This window comes from Bos taurus, chromosome 9 (assembly GCF_002263795.3).
Source record: "Bos taurus isolate L1 Dominette 01449 registration number 42190680 breed Hereford chromosome 9, ARS-UCD2.0, whole genome shotgun sequence".
Taxonomy (NCBI): Eukaryota; Metazoa; Chordata; class Mammalia; order Artiodactyla; family Bovidae; genus Bos; species Bos taurus.
Genome location: NC_037336.1, coordinates 7,857,458 through 7,870,169, shown reverse-complemented (window position 1 = coordinate 7,870,169; position 12,712 = coordinate 7,857,458). Strand labels below are relative to the sequence as shown.

General features: G+C 37.0%; 1 protein-coding gene across 2 annotated transcripts in view; it reads right to left on the bottom strand.

The window, feature by feature from the left end:
• Nucleotides 1–12,712, bottom strand: part of ADGRB3 (adhesion G protein-coupled receptor B3) — an 886,492-nt gene that overhangs the window by 377,053 nt on the left and 496,727 nt on the right. For both annotated transcript variants that reach the window (XM_024996868.2, XM_024996869.2), the window contains exon 16: nt 3,550–3,652. In XM_024996868.2, coding sequence (XP_024852636.1) covers nt 3,550–3,652 — 103 coding nt within the window. The remainder of the gene's footprint in view (nt 1–3,549; nt 3,653–12,712) is intronic.

Below are 12,712 nucleotides of genomic sequence, written 5' to 3'. Positions count from 1 at the left end.
CACTATGATTTACAAAGCCATGACTCATGACTAATTTTAGTTTATAAACATAAAACAAACTCCTTAATTTGTTAGGTAGATCCTATTAGTATTCAAGCAATATGGCAAAGAGAATAAAACCTACAAGCCTGATTCCCATGAGATCATTTGTAAATATGATCAATTTGAGAACTACAAATAAACCCAGTAGATTTTTCTTAATACTGAAAGATAGCAGGTTCACCCTACCTAGACTATGAAAGCTGTTACTCAGGGAAAGAAAGAAAAGGAAAGAGAAAAACTGACTGCAGAGACTGCAGGCTAGTGTGGGCCAATCTACCCATCTACAGAAATGGAACTCTATTAAGACATTTTGTTTGGAAAAAGGGGACTACAGGCTCGCAAAGCTGATAGAGCACAAGATAACTAAAGTTCTTCAAACTCATCTTTAAAGATAAGGATGTTATATATCTTGGACAGTCAGCAGGCCCAGATCAGTCAGGACCAAGGAATCCTATTGGTGGGTGTATGTGTGTGTGTGTGTGTTTCCTTATGTGTGTACTTACAGACCCGCTCAACTCCCCTTATTTAGGTCTCAATAATTACTTTCAATAAATGTATTAACTTTCCTTGCACATTATGGAGTCTAATAATACTTAAGTAATATAACATGGAAAACAAAATTACTTTTCTCAGAAAAGCAAATTTGGTATTTCTAATAATGAAGCAATTTCTGCGTTCAAGCACTAAAGACCACAAAACTGGACTCTGCAAATTATAATAATAAAGTCATGAGCCTAGAAAACTGAACTAAAAATAGTATCTTACTCTTTAATGACTTATGAGCTGGTTAAAACTGCAAATGGCTTTGCTGAATACAGTATGCAATTTCAAGATTCTATGTTCTTTTACCTAGTCCTACCAGTTCCCAAGGGTCTCATTATACACAACATGCTTTAAATGCTATTTGTTAAAAAGCCTGTTTTTAAAAAAAACAACAACAAAAAAAAAAAAAACATTTTTTTTTTTTTTAAACAAACACTAACAGGCTTTTCCCTAGACTCATTAGAACTATTAATTTTCATTCTTCCTTTTTCTGCACATGGTATATGGAACAGATACAATTTGTTAGTCATTATTCTCTTCTGAGCTTAGTAAAGTGCAGCAGATACATTTGCTATAAGAAAACAGGTGAAAGTAGACAGTGTTGATATTAGCAAGATGTCATATTTGAAACAGGTCAACTTTGAAGGCAACACCAGTGATAATGTATCTGTGTCAATATAGTTATAATGAAATTTGTGTTTGCTGTAATCCACTTTAACTTCATGTTTGAGATACATCTTTTCTTCACATTTTAGTGAAGAATACTTTATGCTAGCGTAGGCTCTTCTGACTACCTCTTCAATGAAAATATAACAAAGTCAGAAGATACTTTATAAGACATTCAATAAACCAGTCATATATTCCTTCCCTCAGGGAACAATAAAGTCTTTGAGACAGTCTCATCTGCACGGTGAGTATAAATACAACAGGCACGGAGACTTCAAGCAGCAGAGCGTGAAGAGGTGTGTGAGGGAGGGATTTATAAAGTGAAGGAAAGACAAGCGATGAAGCAGCAAGAGCACCTCCACTGTGTGGCCTGGAGTCAGGTGGCCTTCAAGGACACACATAGGTGGGTGCTGCTCTGACCCAGGAATGCCCCGAGGCATTTCTTCTCCAGAGTAAACTTCTCTTCTCCCTCAGCCCTTCTGTGTAACAGATTTGTCTATATTATCTCAGATCCAGGCCTTTGGCGGTGGGATAGTATTGTTTTGGGAATCTGGTCAACTCAGTCAAAACACTGAAAGAACCAATTTGCAGTCACTTGGTAATCAGCTCATCCTGCTTATACTCTGACTCAGTGCCACTCCAGAATCTAGCTAGGGCTTCATAAAACGTATTGACCATATACTCTAGTTTCCATACATAGAAAATAACTTTTTAGATGTGCTGTATCTCTTTGAAATTGAATTGACAAAATATGCTGCCAGAAAAGTGTGACTGAAAAAAGTTTACATATGTTCATTTCAAACAGTTCTATTCAATTGAAATAATGAGACTGTTTTATCAACACTATTTTACAGTTAATCTTTCTTCAATTTATGAGAAAAATACCATTTAATTAACATGTTCTTTGAATTCTCAATAGTGATTTAACCTTTATTTTGGAAAGTTTTGTGAATGCTCATTTAGAGAAGTGTTTTCTCCCTAAGAAAAAGGGAGCAATGTAGGCAATTAATATCTCTTAATATTCTTCACCGATGCTTATAACTCAATAGACATTACCATGATAAAAATATATACACAAACAAATATGTAAACAAATATTTTATAATACATGTGGAACAAGCAAAGGAACAATTTCCTTATTCAAAAGTAATGTTGAAAGTATCTCTTAGTTTTCAGTTCAGTAGTGGTATTAGAGCCATTATAAGTTATGAAGAAGTACATATAATAGAAATAAGACACATTGTCAAAGTTAGAACCAGTATGGACACATTTTGGCAAAAGTGCGAAAAGACCTGATAGTTAAAATATTAATCATAATGTTTAAAAATCAGTGCTGAGAGATGTGAGGTTTACATTAAACAATCTAAGAAGCCAGAACAGCTTTTTAAAAACTGGTTTATAGGAAAGATGATTGTCATTTTTTAATAAAATGTATCTGAGTTCTTTAATATCAGAAATTATAAAATACTAGGAAAAGTACAGGTTTTATAACTAAAGGATGTGGGAATAAATTCCATTATGTCATTCACTTTGGGAAAATGACAATCACTCTGTGCTTTCATTAACCGTACTTAAAAGCCAAGTTCATAGAAAATTTGCAAGGAGTAATAAAAAAAAAAGAACTATGTATGTGCAACATAGGAGATTGTCTTACTTGAACACAAGTATTGTAAAAGCATAATTAAGAAAGCCTTAATAGGAATCACCTTCTTTGCCCCTTAAATCAATGAGTTAGGTATCTGAGGTGAATGTATAAAGGATAAGTATATGGTTTAAATTTCCGTCTATGGCCTAAACAAGGTCTGAAGAATTTCATTTGCATTTGGATGAATTCTTGTTACAAGGAGCCTCCTCTGATCCTGAGTGTAGAACATTAAAAAGCCACTCCACCCACTCTCCAACCCTGGGGTACCCTGCAGGACAGCACTCCCCTTTGTATTATGTCTGTAGCTTCTGCTGCTGCATGCATCTTACATCGTAGTCTTTCTCACCAGGTGGCGAGACTGGTTCTCATCTTGACATCCCCCATTGCCTAGCTTAGAGCCCAATAAAGATGTAGGCACTGACAAACTATTAAGTACTATATTGGAGAAACTGAGAGTTCTATTATGAACAAAAACATAGGATAATATGTCATGTTGTTTCTATATAACACATATCTTCATAAGAGAGAAATTCATTTGCAACTCTGAAGAGTTTAGAAAATGTGTTCTGGTCTTATTAGTCCACAGAATGACTATTAACCTCTTTAAAAGGTCAATTCTATAAGAAACTCAAAGCTAAATGAATGATACTTACATTAGCCAAATGAGCTAGCTCTATCTCCAGGAATGAATCCGTTGTTTTGGGTTCAGGCCTTATGGTGACCACGATGATTTTGGAATTGACGACAGTATAATTTCTGAAACAGAATAATTATGATTAAAAGGAGAAAGGATTGAAAAGGAATATTAATTCATATGCTCAGTACATGTTGTGATGACACTTTTAATAAATGTATCTAGGCAAAGACATAGAAACTACACGAACAGATTTAAAACATGATCCTTGAAGCAGTATTCATGGAAAGATATAGTTGATTTCTTGTTATAAATATACCCTACCTGGAACTAGAAAGCTTTAGAGGGAAAAAGCTATTGCTGACTGTTATCATTTTAAATGCAGGAAAGATAGAAAAGCAATAGTACCGACAAGCTTTCGATTACTTAAATCTGATTCACCTGTGAGATAGATGCATTGTGAATTCAAACCTTCAGGCGATCTTTAAATGAATATAATCCATTTATCTCAAGGTGGACTTAACAGTTTTGCTATCCAGGAGACCAGATACTTTTCTTGCAAAGTGCTGTCTTTGCATTTTTTTAAACTTTTTCAAAATTCATTAAGATGAATGACTGGTAAGTAGTGTAGAATGAAAACAAGTAGAATTTAAATATCAATAAATGTTGTTAATTACTGACCATCATTTATTTCAATAAAAGATATTTTCAGGCCACTTCTTTATCTCAATATGCTAGATATAAGGAACACATTTGCATTTTGAAATATCTCACCAATATAGTTCACTCACAAAGAAGTTTTCAAAACAATTATATTTATAAGCTACAAAAAAATACCTATAAGTATAAACCTATAAAACCAAACCAGATGTTTCTTGCACATGTTTTTATCCAACAGGTATAAAGTGTTTTACACCTTCTATTATATAGAAATTTAAAGATTTTATTATATTTGAGCTATTTGAAGATGTATATATTCCTTCCTTCTTGATTTGAAATAAAGCACCTGCTCTTCCATAGATCATTTACTATTCTGGGGAACTCATAACAGGTATCAAGACAAACTCACTTAATTTTTCCATCTTTTTTTGTTGTTTAAGGCAATATTTATAGTTAATAAAATTCATCAGTTTTAAGTCAGTAGTCAAAAGCTTTCAGTAACTGTACCAGCAAATCCAGACAACCCTCCAGTTTCCTTAAGACTCTTTATACTTGATCCTTTCCCATCTCCATGGTTCCAGGAAACCACAGACAGGTTGTCATTATAATTATGCCTTTTGAGAATTTCATTTAAATAAAATCATACAGTACATACACATGTGTGTTTGATTTAATTCACATACCATAATGATTCTGAGATGCATCCATCCTGTTTCTCTTTATAGCTAAGTAGCATTTCATGACATGCAATTTCTGATCTACTCATCATTTCAATGAGCAACATTTAGGATGCTTCTGATTTTTAGCTTTTATGATTTTGAGTAGCTATTCCATATTTGCCTATTATGAATAACTGGTATGCATACATTCTGGATGACACATATTTTCACATTCTTGAGTATGATTAGAATTGCTTGCTCATGTGGTAAAAGCATGTTTAATTTTTTAAGTTACTGCCATATGGTTTTCTAAAATGTCTGTATCATCAAAGTCATATAATTCCAATATTGTAGAATCATGTTGAACCTCACATTCTTTGTGAAAATCATTTCTCTAATGAGATAATCTTTGCCACAAGATTTCACCAGAAAAAAAAACCCAAGTATACTACACTTGGAGGAATATTTAGTAGAATATTTAGTAGCAGAGAGACTATAAACAAATTCTGAGTGGGATAACATTTTAACCCATCTCTCATGTATTTAGCAATGTCAAATAAGAAAATTCTTAAACACTCAGGAAGTTTCATTGTATCCAGTCTAACAACAAATAGTAAAAAAAAAAAAAAAAAAATTGTTTTTAATATTCTTTAGAGGAGTGTGTTTGCAAACAAAGAAGGCTGGTTCACTGTTATTTATTTCATTTAATATTAATGAGCCAACTGAAGATAAGATATATTGAGAAGGATATAAAAGCAAGCTCTAAACGCCAAACTTCCTTTGCAAACTGACTTTTTCCTGTTTTTTCATGAGCAGAAGTGATCAGGGGACCAAATGAGAGTAGATGGAATTAATTGTGAGTTGATGCTAGGTGATTAATTATATTAGAAGATCTGACAGGATTCCCAGAAACAATATATACATATATATCTCATCATACATATTTGTGTGTGTGTCTGTGTGTGCATGTGTGTGTGTGTATAAAACACTTGGAGTTGGGGAAAATACTCGGGTATCACCACCAATAAGAACAAAAATAAAATAAAATATGGAGATTTCTCCCACAGGACAGTCCTAGGACACAGACACAAGTTTCCTTCTCAGGAATGAATATATTTCAGTTCAGGGAGTTTACCTGAAACAAAAATATTTACACATTACTCAAATTCAGTCTACTGCTTTATTCTGGTCTTGTTTATAATCCTGTATTCCTGCTATAAATAAAACCAAAAGATTATAAAATGTTAATTTTAACAACTGTTAAAATGATATTATACAGAAACTGTATTATTTTAGAACATGTATAAGTGAATAATTTATTGGAATATACAGATGTGAGGATTCCAAATAATGTCAAGATATTTATGAAGTTCTCTTTGTCTTTCGGCTTGTGGAGATTTTAGCCTCAGGAAACTGAGCTGTAGAGAACCAAGTGGCTTAGAGAAGCTAACTTCTGTAGGGTATTTAGTCTGTTGCTCAATCAGCCTGGTGGAGAAGGTTCCTAGAAGATTAATTCCACCTATGGTTTTTGGTAAGTATGTGTGTATGTGTTAGGGTTAACTTATATGCAGAGTACATCATGAGAAACGCTGGGCTGGATGAAGCACAAGCTGGACTCAAGATTGCCAGGAGAAATATCAATAATCTCAGATATGCAGATGACACTACCCTTATGTCAGAAAGTGAAGAAGAACTAAAAAGCCTCTTGATGAAAGTGAAAGAAGAGAGTGAAAAGTTGGATTAGACCTCAACATTCAGAAAACTAAGATCGTGGCATCTGGCCCCATCACTTCATAGCAAACAGATGGGGAAACAGTAGAAACAGTGGCTGACTTGACTTTCTTGGGCTCCAAAATCACTGCAGATGCTGACTGCAGTCATGAAATTAAAAACCGCTTGCTCCTTGGAAGGGAAGTTATGACCAACCTAGACAGCATATTAAAAAGCAGAGACATTACTTTGCCAACAAAGGTCTGTCTAGTCAAGGCTATGATTTTTCCAGTGGTCATGTATGGATGTGAGAGTTGGACTATAAAGAAAGCTGAGCACCGAAGAATTGATGCTTTTGAACTGTGGTGTTGAAGAAGACTCTTGTGAGTCCCTTGGACTGCAAGGAGATCCAACCAGTCCATCCTAAAGGAGATCAGTCCTGGGTGTTCATTGGAAGGACTGATGCTGAAGCTGAAACTCCAATACTTTGGCCACCTGATGTGAAGAGCTGACTCATTTGAAAAGACTCTGATGCTGGGAAAGATTGAGGGCAGGAGGAGAAGGGGACAACAGGGGCTGAGATCATTGGATGACATCACCAACTCAATGGACATGAGTTTGAGTAAACTCTGGGAGTTAGTGATGGACAGGGAGGCCTGGCGTGCTGCGGTTCATGGGGTCACAAAGAGTCGGACAGAACTGAGCGACTGAACTAAACTGTGTATGTGTAGCAGGGAGAGAAACTATGTGTTCATATGTATAATAACTTTATTTAGAATACATTTGGGAAGGGATATGCATTAATGTATTTATGCAGTTGGATGGTCTCATCACACTTATGTGAGCACCCCCTTCACTTTGCGTCATTAATATGTACTAGCTCTATCACAGCATCCACTGATACTATGCATGTCTCCTCCCATAAGATTTTAGTTCAAGGAGGACAATATTAGTATCCAGCATTTATGTATCCTGAGTACATTACGTTTGGCACATTTTAGTGATAACACATATTTGAATGACACTGATAATATACCAAAAAAATATTAAACTTTTGACCAAGTTTTAAAAAATAATGTCAGTATCACAGTATCCAAATATTTAGTGAAGGAAAAGCAAGCAAATACACATTATTCAATAGTTGCTTTTAAAAAATATGCAGTGTACAAAATTAATTTATTCCATCAACTTATTCTAGTTTGCGTAAGTGAATAGCTGGCTCCTCGTGTGTCATGTCAGACTTTGTGATCTACTAATGCCTCCTGGCTGGGTTCACATTTGTATTCACTGCTGGAAAAGCAGATCTTACCGCTAAATGGATTTCATGACTAAAGTAATAAAGTTCTTTCTTGTCCTTGAGATTTGTGCTAGTCAGAACCTGAAACATTTTAAAATGTGTAGAGTTCTTTATTCAAAGAAGGCTCAAGTTATTCTTCACATTATTAAAAAGGCTTAAAGTGCAGATGGTACATGAAACATATCTTAAAGAGAGTAAAAAGTGAGAACAAAATGCAGTGCAGCTCTTTACAAGAGACTCACTTTAGGTATAAGGTCATAGACAGGCTGAAGTTAAAGATGCAAAATGATACTCCTTAGAGATGGTAACCAACAGAGAGCAAGAATGGATATATTTCTATTCACAAAACAGACTTTAAGCAAAAACTATAAGAGACAAAACAGACTTTAAGCAAAAACTATAATAAGAGACAAAGAACATTAGTTAATGATAAAAGGGTCAATTCACCAGGAGGATATATAACAATTATAATGTATGTACCTAAAAAGAAGTTCTCACACTATTGTAAAAGTTCTAGGGCCCACAACAGATTCCCCAACCTGGGGATCTGGCCAAGGGACTGAGAACCCCCAGGGAATTTGACTTTGGAGGCCAGTGGAATTTGATTATAGAACTCCCACAGGACTGGGGAAACAGACTCTTGGAGAGCACAAATAAAACCTGTGCACCAGGACCAAGGAGAAAGGAGCAGTGACCCCACAAGAGACTGAGCCAGACTTGCCTGTGAGCATCCAGGAGTCTCTGGTGGAGGCGTGGGCTGACAGTGGCCTGCCATAGGGTCAGGGGCCCTGAATACAACAGTCCTGGGGGTTGTGGGGAGTGCTGGCATAAATCCTTTTGAAGGAGGTCACCTATCATAGTTTGGTCTCAGGCCTAACTCCCGGTAGGGAACACAGCCCTGCCAATCAACAGAAAATTGGACTAAAAATTTACTGAGCATGACTCCCCCGCCCCCTCACCCCAGATCAGAGCAAGACCCAGATTACCCAATAGCCAGTCCCTCCCATCAGGAAGTTTCCACAAGCCTCTTATCCTTATCCTTCAAAGGGCAGACAGAATGAAAACCACAGTCACAGAAAAGTAACCAAACTGATCACATCGATCACGGCATTTCTAACTCAAAGCAACTATGAGCCATGCTATGTAGGGCCACCCAAAATGAACAGGTCATGGTGGAGAGTTCTGACAAAGCATGGTCCACTCGAGAATGGAATGCCAAACCACTTCAGTATTCTTCCCTTGAGAACCCCATGAACAGTATTGGTAGGTAGTTAGAATAGGAAAAAGGAATCCAAAATGGCGGTAGCTAAAAGACACAGGGAAAAGCATGTGAAAAGGGAACAAAAGAAAATCCATGAACTGAAATTAAAAACCCAGATGAAACAAACACAGCCCCTTCCTGGCTAACCCTAATTTGCATAGAGCAAGAGAAGGGGAAGGAAAAACAAACTTATAACAGAGGGAGCCAAGTCAGGTTGAGGCCTCTCCTTTGGGGTTGACCCGCCCTCAAGCCTTGGAGACGTACTATCCTTTGTTTGCCGAATAAAGCTCTGAGCCATAAAAAAGCTGTAACAGTGGTCCACCATTTCAAATCTTTGTTGCAGTGCAACAGAATCGAGGAAATTAAACCACTCACCCAACAATATGAAAAGGTAAAAGGATATGACACTGAAAGAGGAACTCCCCAGGTCAGTAGGTGCCTAATATGCTACTGGAGAAGAGTGGAGAAATAACACCAGAAAGAATGAAGAAACAGAGCCAAAGCAAAACAACACCCAGTTGTGGATGTGACTGGTGATGGAAGTAAAGTCTGATGCTGTAAAGAACAATATTGCATAGGAACGTGGAATGTTAGGTCCATGAATCAGGGTACATTGGAAGTGGTCAAACAGGAGATGACAAATGTGAACATCGACATTTTAGGAATCAGTGAACTAAAATGGACCAGAATGGGTGAATTTAATTCAGATGAAAATTAAATCTACTACTGTGGGCAAGAAGCCCTTAGAAGAAATGGAGTGGCCCTTGTAGTCAACAAGAGTCTGAAATGCAGTATTTGGGTGCAGTCTCAAAAATGACAGAATAATCTCTGTTTCCAAGGCAAACCATTCAACATCACAGTGATACAAGGCTATGCCCAAACCAATAAAGTCAAAGAAGATGAAGTTCAATGGTTCTATGAAGACCTACAAGACCTTCTACAACTAACACCAAAAGAAGATGTCCTTTTCATCATAGGGGATTGGAATGCAAAAGTAGGAAAGTCAAGAGACACATGGAGTAACAGGTAACTTTGGTGTTGGGAGTATGAAACGAAGCAGGCCAAAGGCTAACAGAGTTTTGCCAAGAGAACGCACTGGTCATAGAAAACACCCTCTTCCAACAACACAAGAGAAAACTCTACACATGGACATCACCAGATGGTCAATACTGAAATCAGATTGATTATATTCTTTGCAGCTGAGGATGGAGAAGCTCTATACAGTCAGCAAAAATAAGACTGGGAGCTGACTGTGGCTCAGATCATGAACTCGTTATTACAAAATTCAGACTTCAATTGAAGAAAATAGGGAAAACAACTAGACCATTCAGGCATGACCTAAATCAAATCCCTTTCGATTATACAGTGAAAGTGACAAATAGATTCAAAGGATTAGATCTGACAGAACTATGGACAGATGTTCATAACACTGTACAAGAGGCTGTGATCAAAACCATTCCCAAGAAAAAGAAACGAAAAAAGGCAAAACGGTTGTTTGAGGAGGTCTTACAAAGTGCTGAGTAAAGAAGAAGGGCAAAAGGCAAAGGAGAAAAGGAAATACATACCCATTTGAATACAGAGTTTCACAGAACAGCAGGAGATGTAAGAAAGCCTTCCTCCGTAATCAATGCAAAGAAACAGAGAAAAACAATAGAATGGGAAAGACTAGAGATCCCTTCAAAGAGATTAGAGATACCAAGGGAACATTTCATGCAAAGATGGCACAATAAAGCACAGAAATGGTATGGACCTAACAGAAGCAGAAGATATTAAGAGGTAGCAAGAATACATAGAAGAACTATACAAAAGAGACCTTAATGATCCAGATTTCCATGATGGTGTAATCACACCTAGAGCCACACATACTGGAATGTGAATTAAGTGGGCCTTAGAAAGCATCACTACAAACAAAGCTAGTGGAGGTGATAGAATTACAGCTGAGCTATTTGAAATTCTAAAAGATGATGCTGTGAAAGTGCTGTACTCAATATGCCAGCAAATCTGGAAAACTCAGCAGTGGCCACAGAACTTGAAAAAGGCGGTTTTCATTCCAATTCCAAAGAAAGGCAATGCCAAAGAATGTTCAAACTCCTGCACAATTGCACTCATCTCACATGCTAGCAAAGTAATGCTCAAAATTCTCCAAGCCAGGCTTCAACAGTACGTGAACCAAGAACTTCCAGATGTTCAAGCTAGATTTACAAAAGGCAGAGGAACCAGAGATCAAATTGCCAACATCCATTGTATCAAAGAAAAAAAACAAGAGAATTCCAGAAAAATATCAACTTCTGTTCTACTGACTACGCCAAAGCCTTTGACTGTGTGGATCACAACAAACTGTGGAAAATTCTTAAACAGATGCGAACACCAGCCCACCTTACCCACCTCCTGAGAAATCTTTATGCAGGTCAAGAAGCAACAGTTAGAACCAGATATGGAACAATGGACTGGTTCAAAATTGCAAAAGGAGTATGTCAAGTCTGTATATTATCACCCTGCTTATTTAACTTATATGCAGAGTACATCATGAGCAATGTCAGGCTGGATGAATCACAAGCTAGAATCAAGATTTCCAGGAGAAATATCATAACCTCAGATATGCAGATGATACCACCCTTAAGGCAGAAAGTGAAGAGGAATTAATGAGCCTCTTGATGAAAGTGAAAGAGGAGGGTGAAAAAGTTGGCTCAAAACTCAACATTCAGAAAACTAGGATCATGGCATCTGGTCCCATCACTTCATGGAAAATAGATGGGGAAACAATGGAAACAATGACAGACTTTATTTTCTTTGGTTTCAAAATCAAGTTGATGGTGACTGCAGCTGTGAAATTAAAAGATGCTTGGTCCTTGGAAGAAAAGTTATGACAAACCTAGACAGCATATTAAAAAGCAGAGACATTATCTGGCCCACAAAAGTCCATACAGTCAAAGCTATGATTTTCCAGTAGTCATGTATGGATGTAAGAGCAGGACAATAAAAAAGGCTGAGGAAAGAACTGATGCCTTCCAACTATGGTGCTGGAGAAGACTCTTGAGAGTCCCTTGGAAAGCAGGAGATCAAACCAGTCCATCCTAAAGGAAATTAGTCCTAAATATTCATTGGAAGGACTGATGCTGAAACTGAAGCTCCAGTACTTTAGCCACCTGATGCAAAGAGTTGACTGATTAGAAAACACCCTGATGCTAGGAAAGATTGAGGGCAGCTGGAGAAGGACGACAGAGAAGAGATAGTTGTACAGCATCACCAACTCAATGGACATGAGTTTGAGCAAGTTCTGAGATGGTGAAGGAAAAGGAAGCCTGGTGTGCTGCAGTCCATGGGATTGCAGAGTAGGACATGACTGAGTGACCGTACAACAACAATAATTGAAAGAACAAAAACTACATGATCATCTCAACTGACGCAGAAAATTCAGTTGAAAATTTCAATACTGTATCATGATAAAAAACTGGAAATAGAACTGCCATATGACCCAGCAATCCCAATGCTGGGCATACACACCAAGGAAACCAGAATTGAAAGAGACACGTGTACCCCAATGTTCATCGCAGCACTGTTTATAATAGCCAGGACATGGAAGCAATCTTGATGT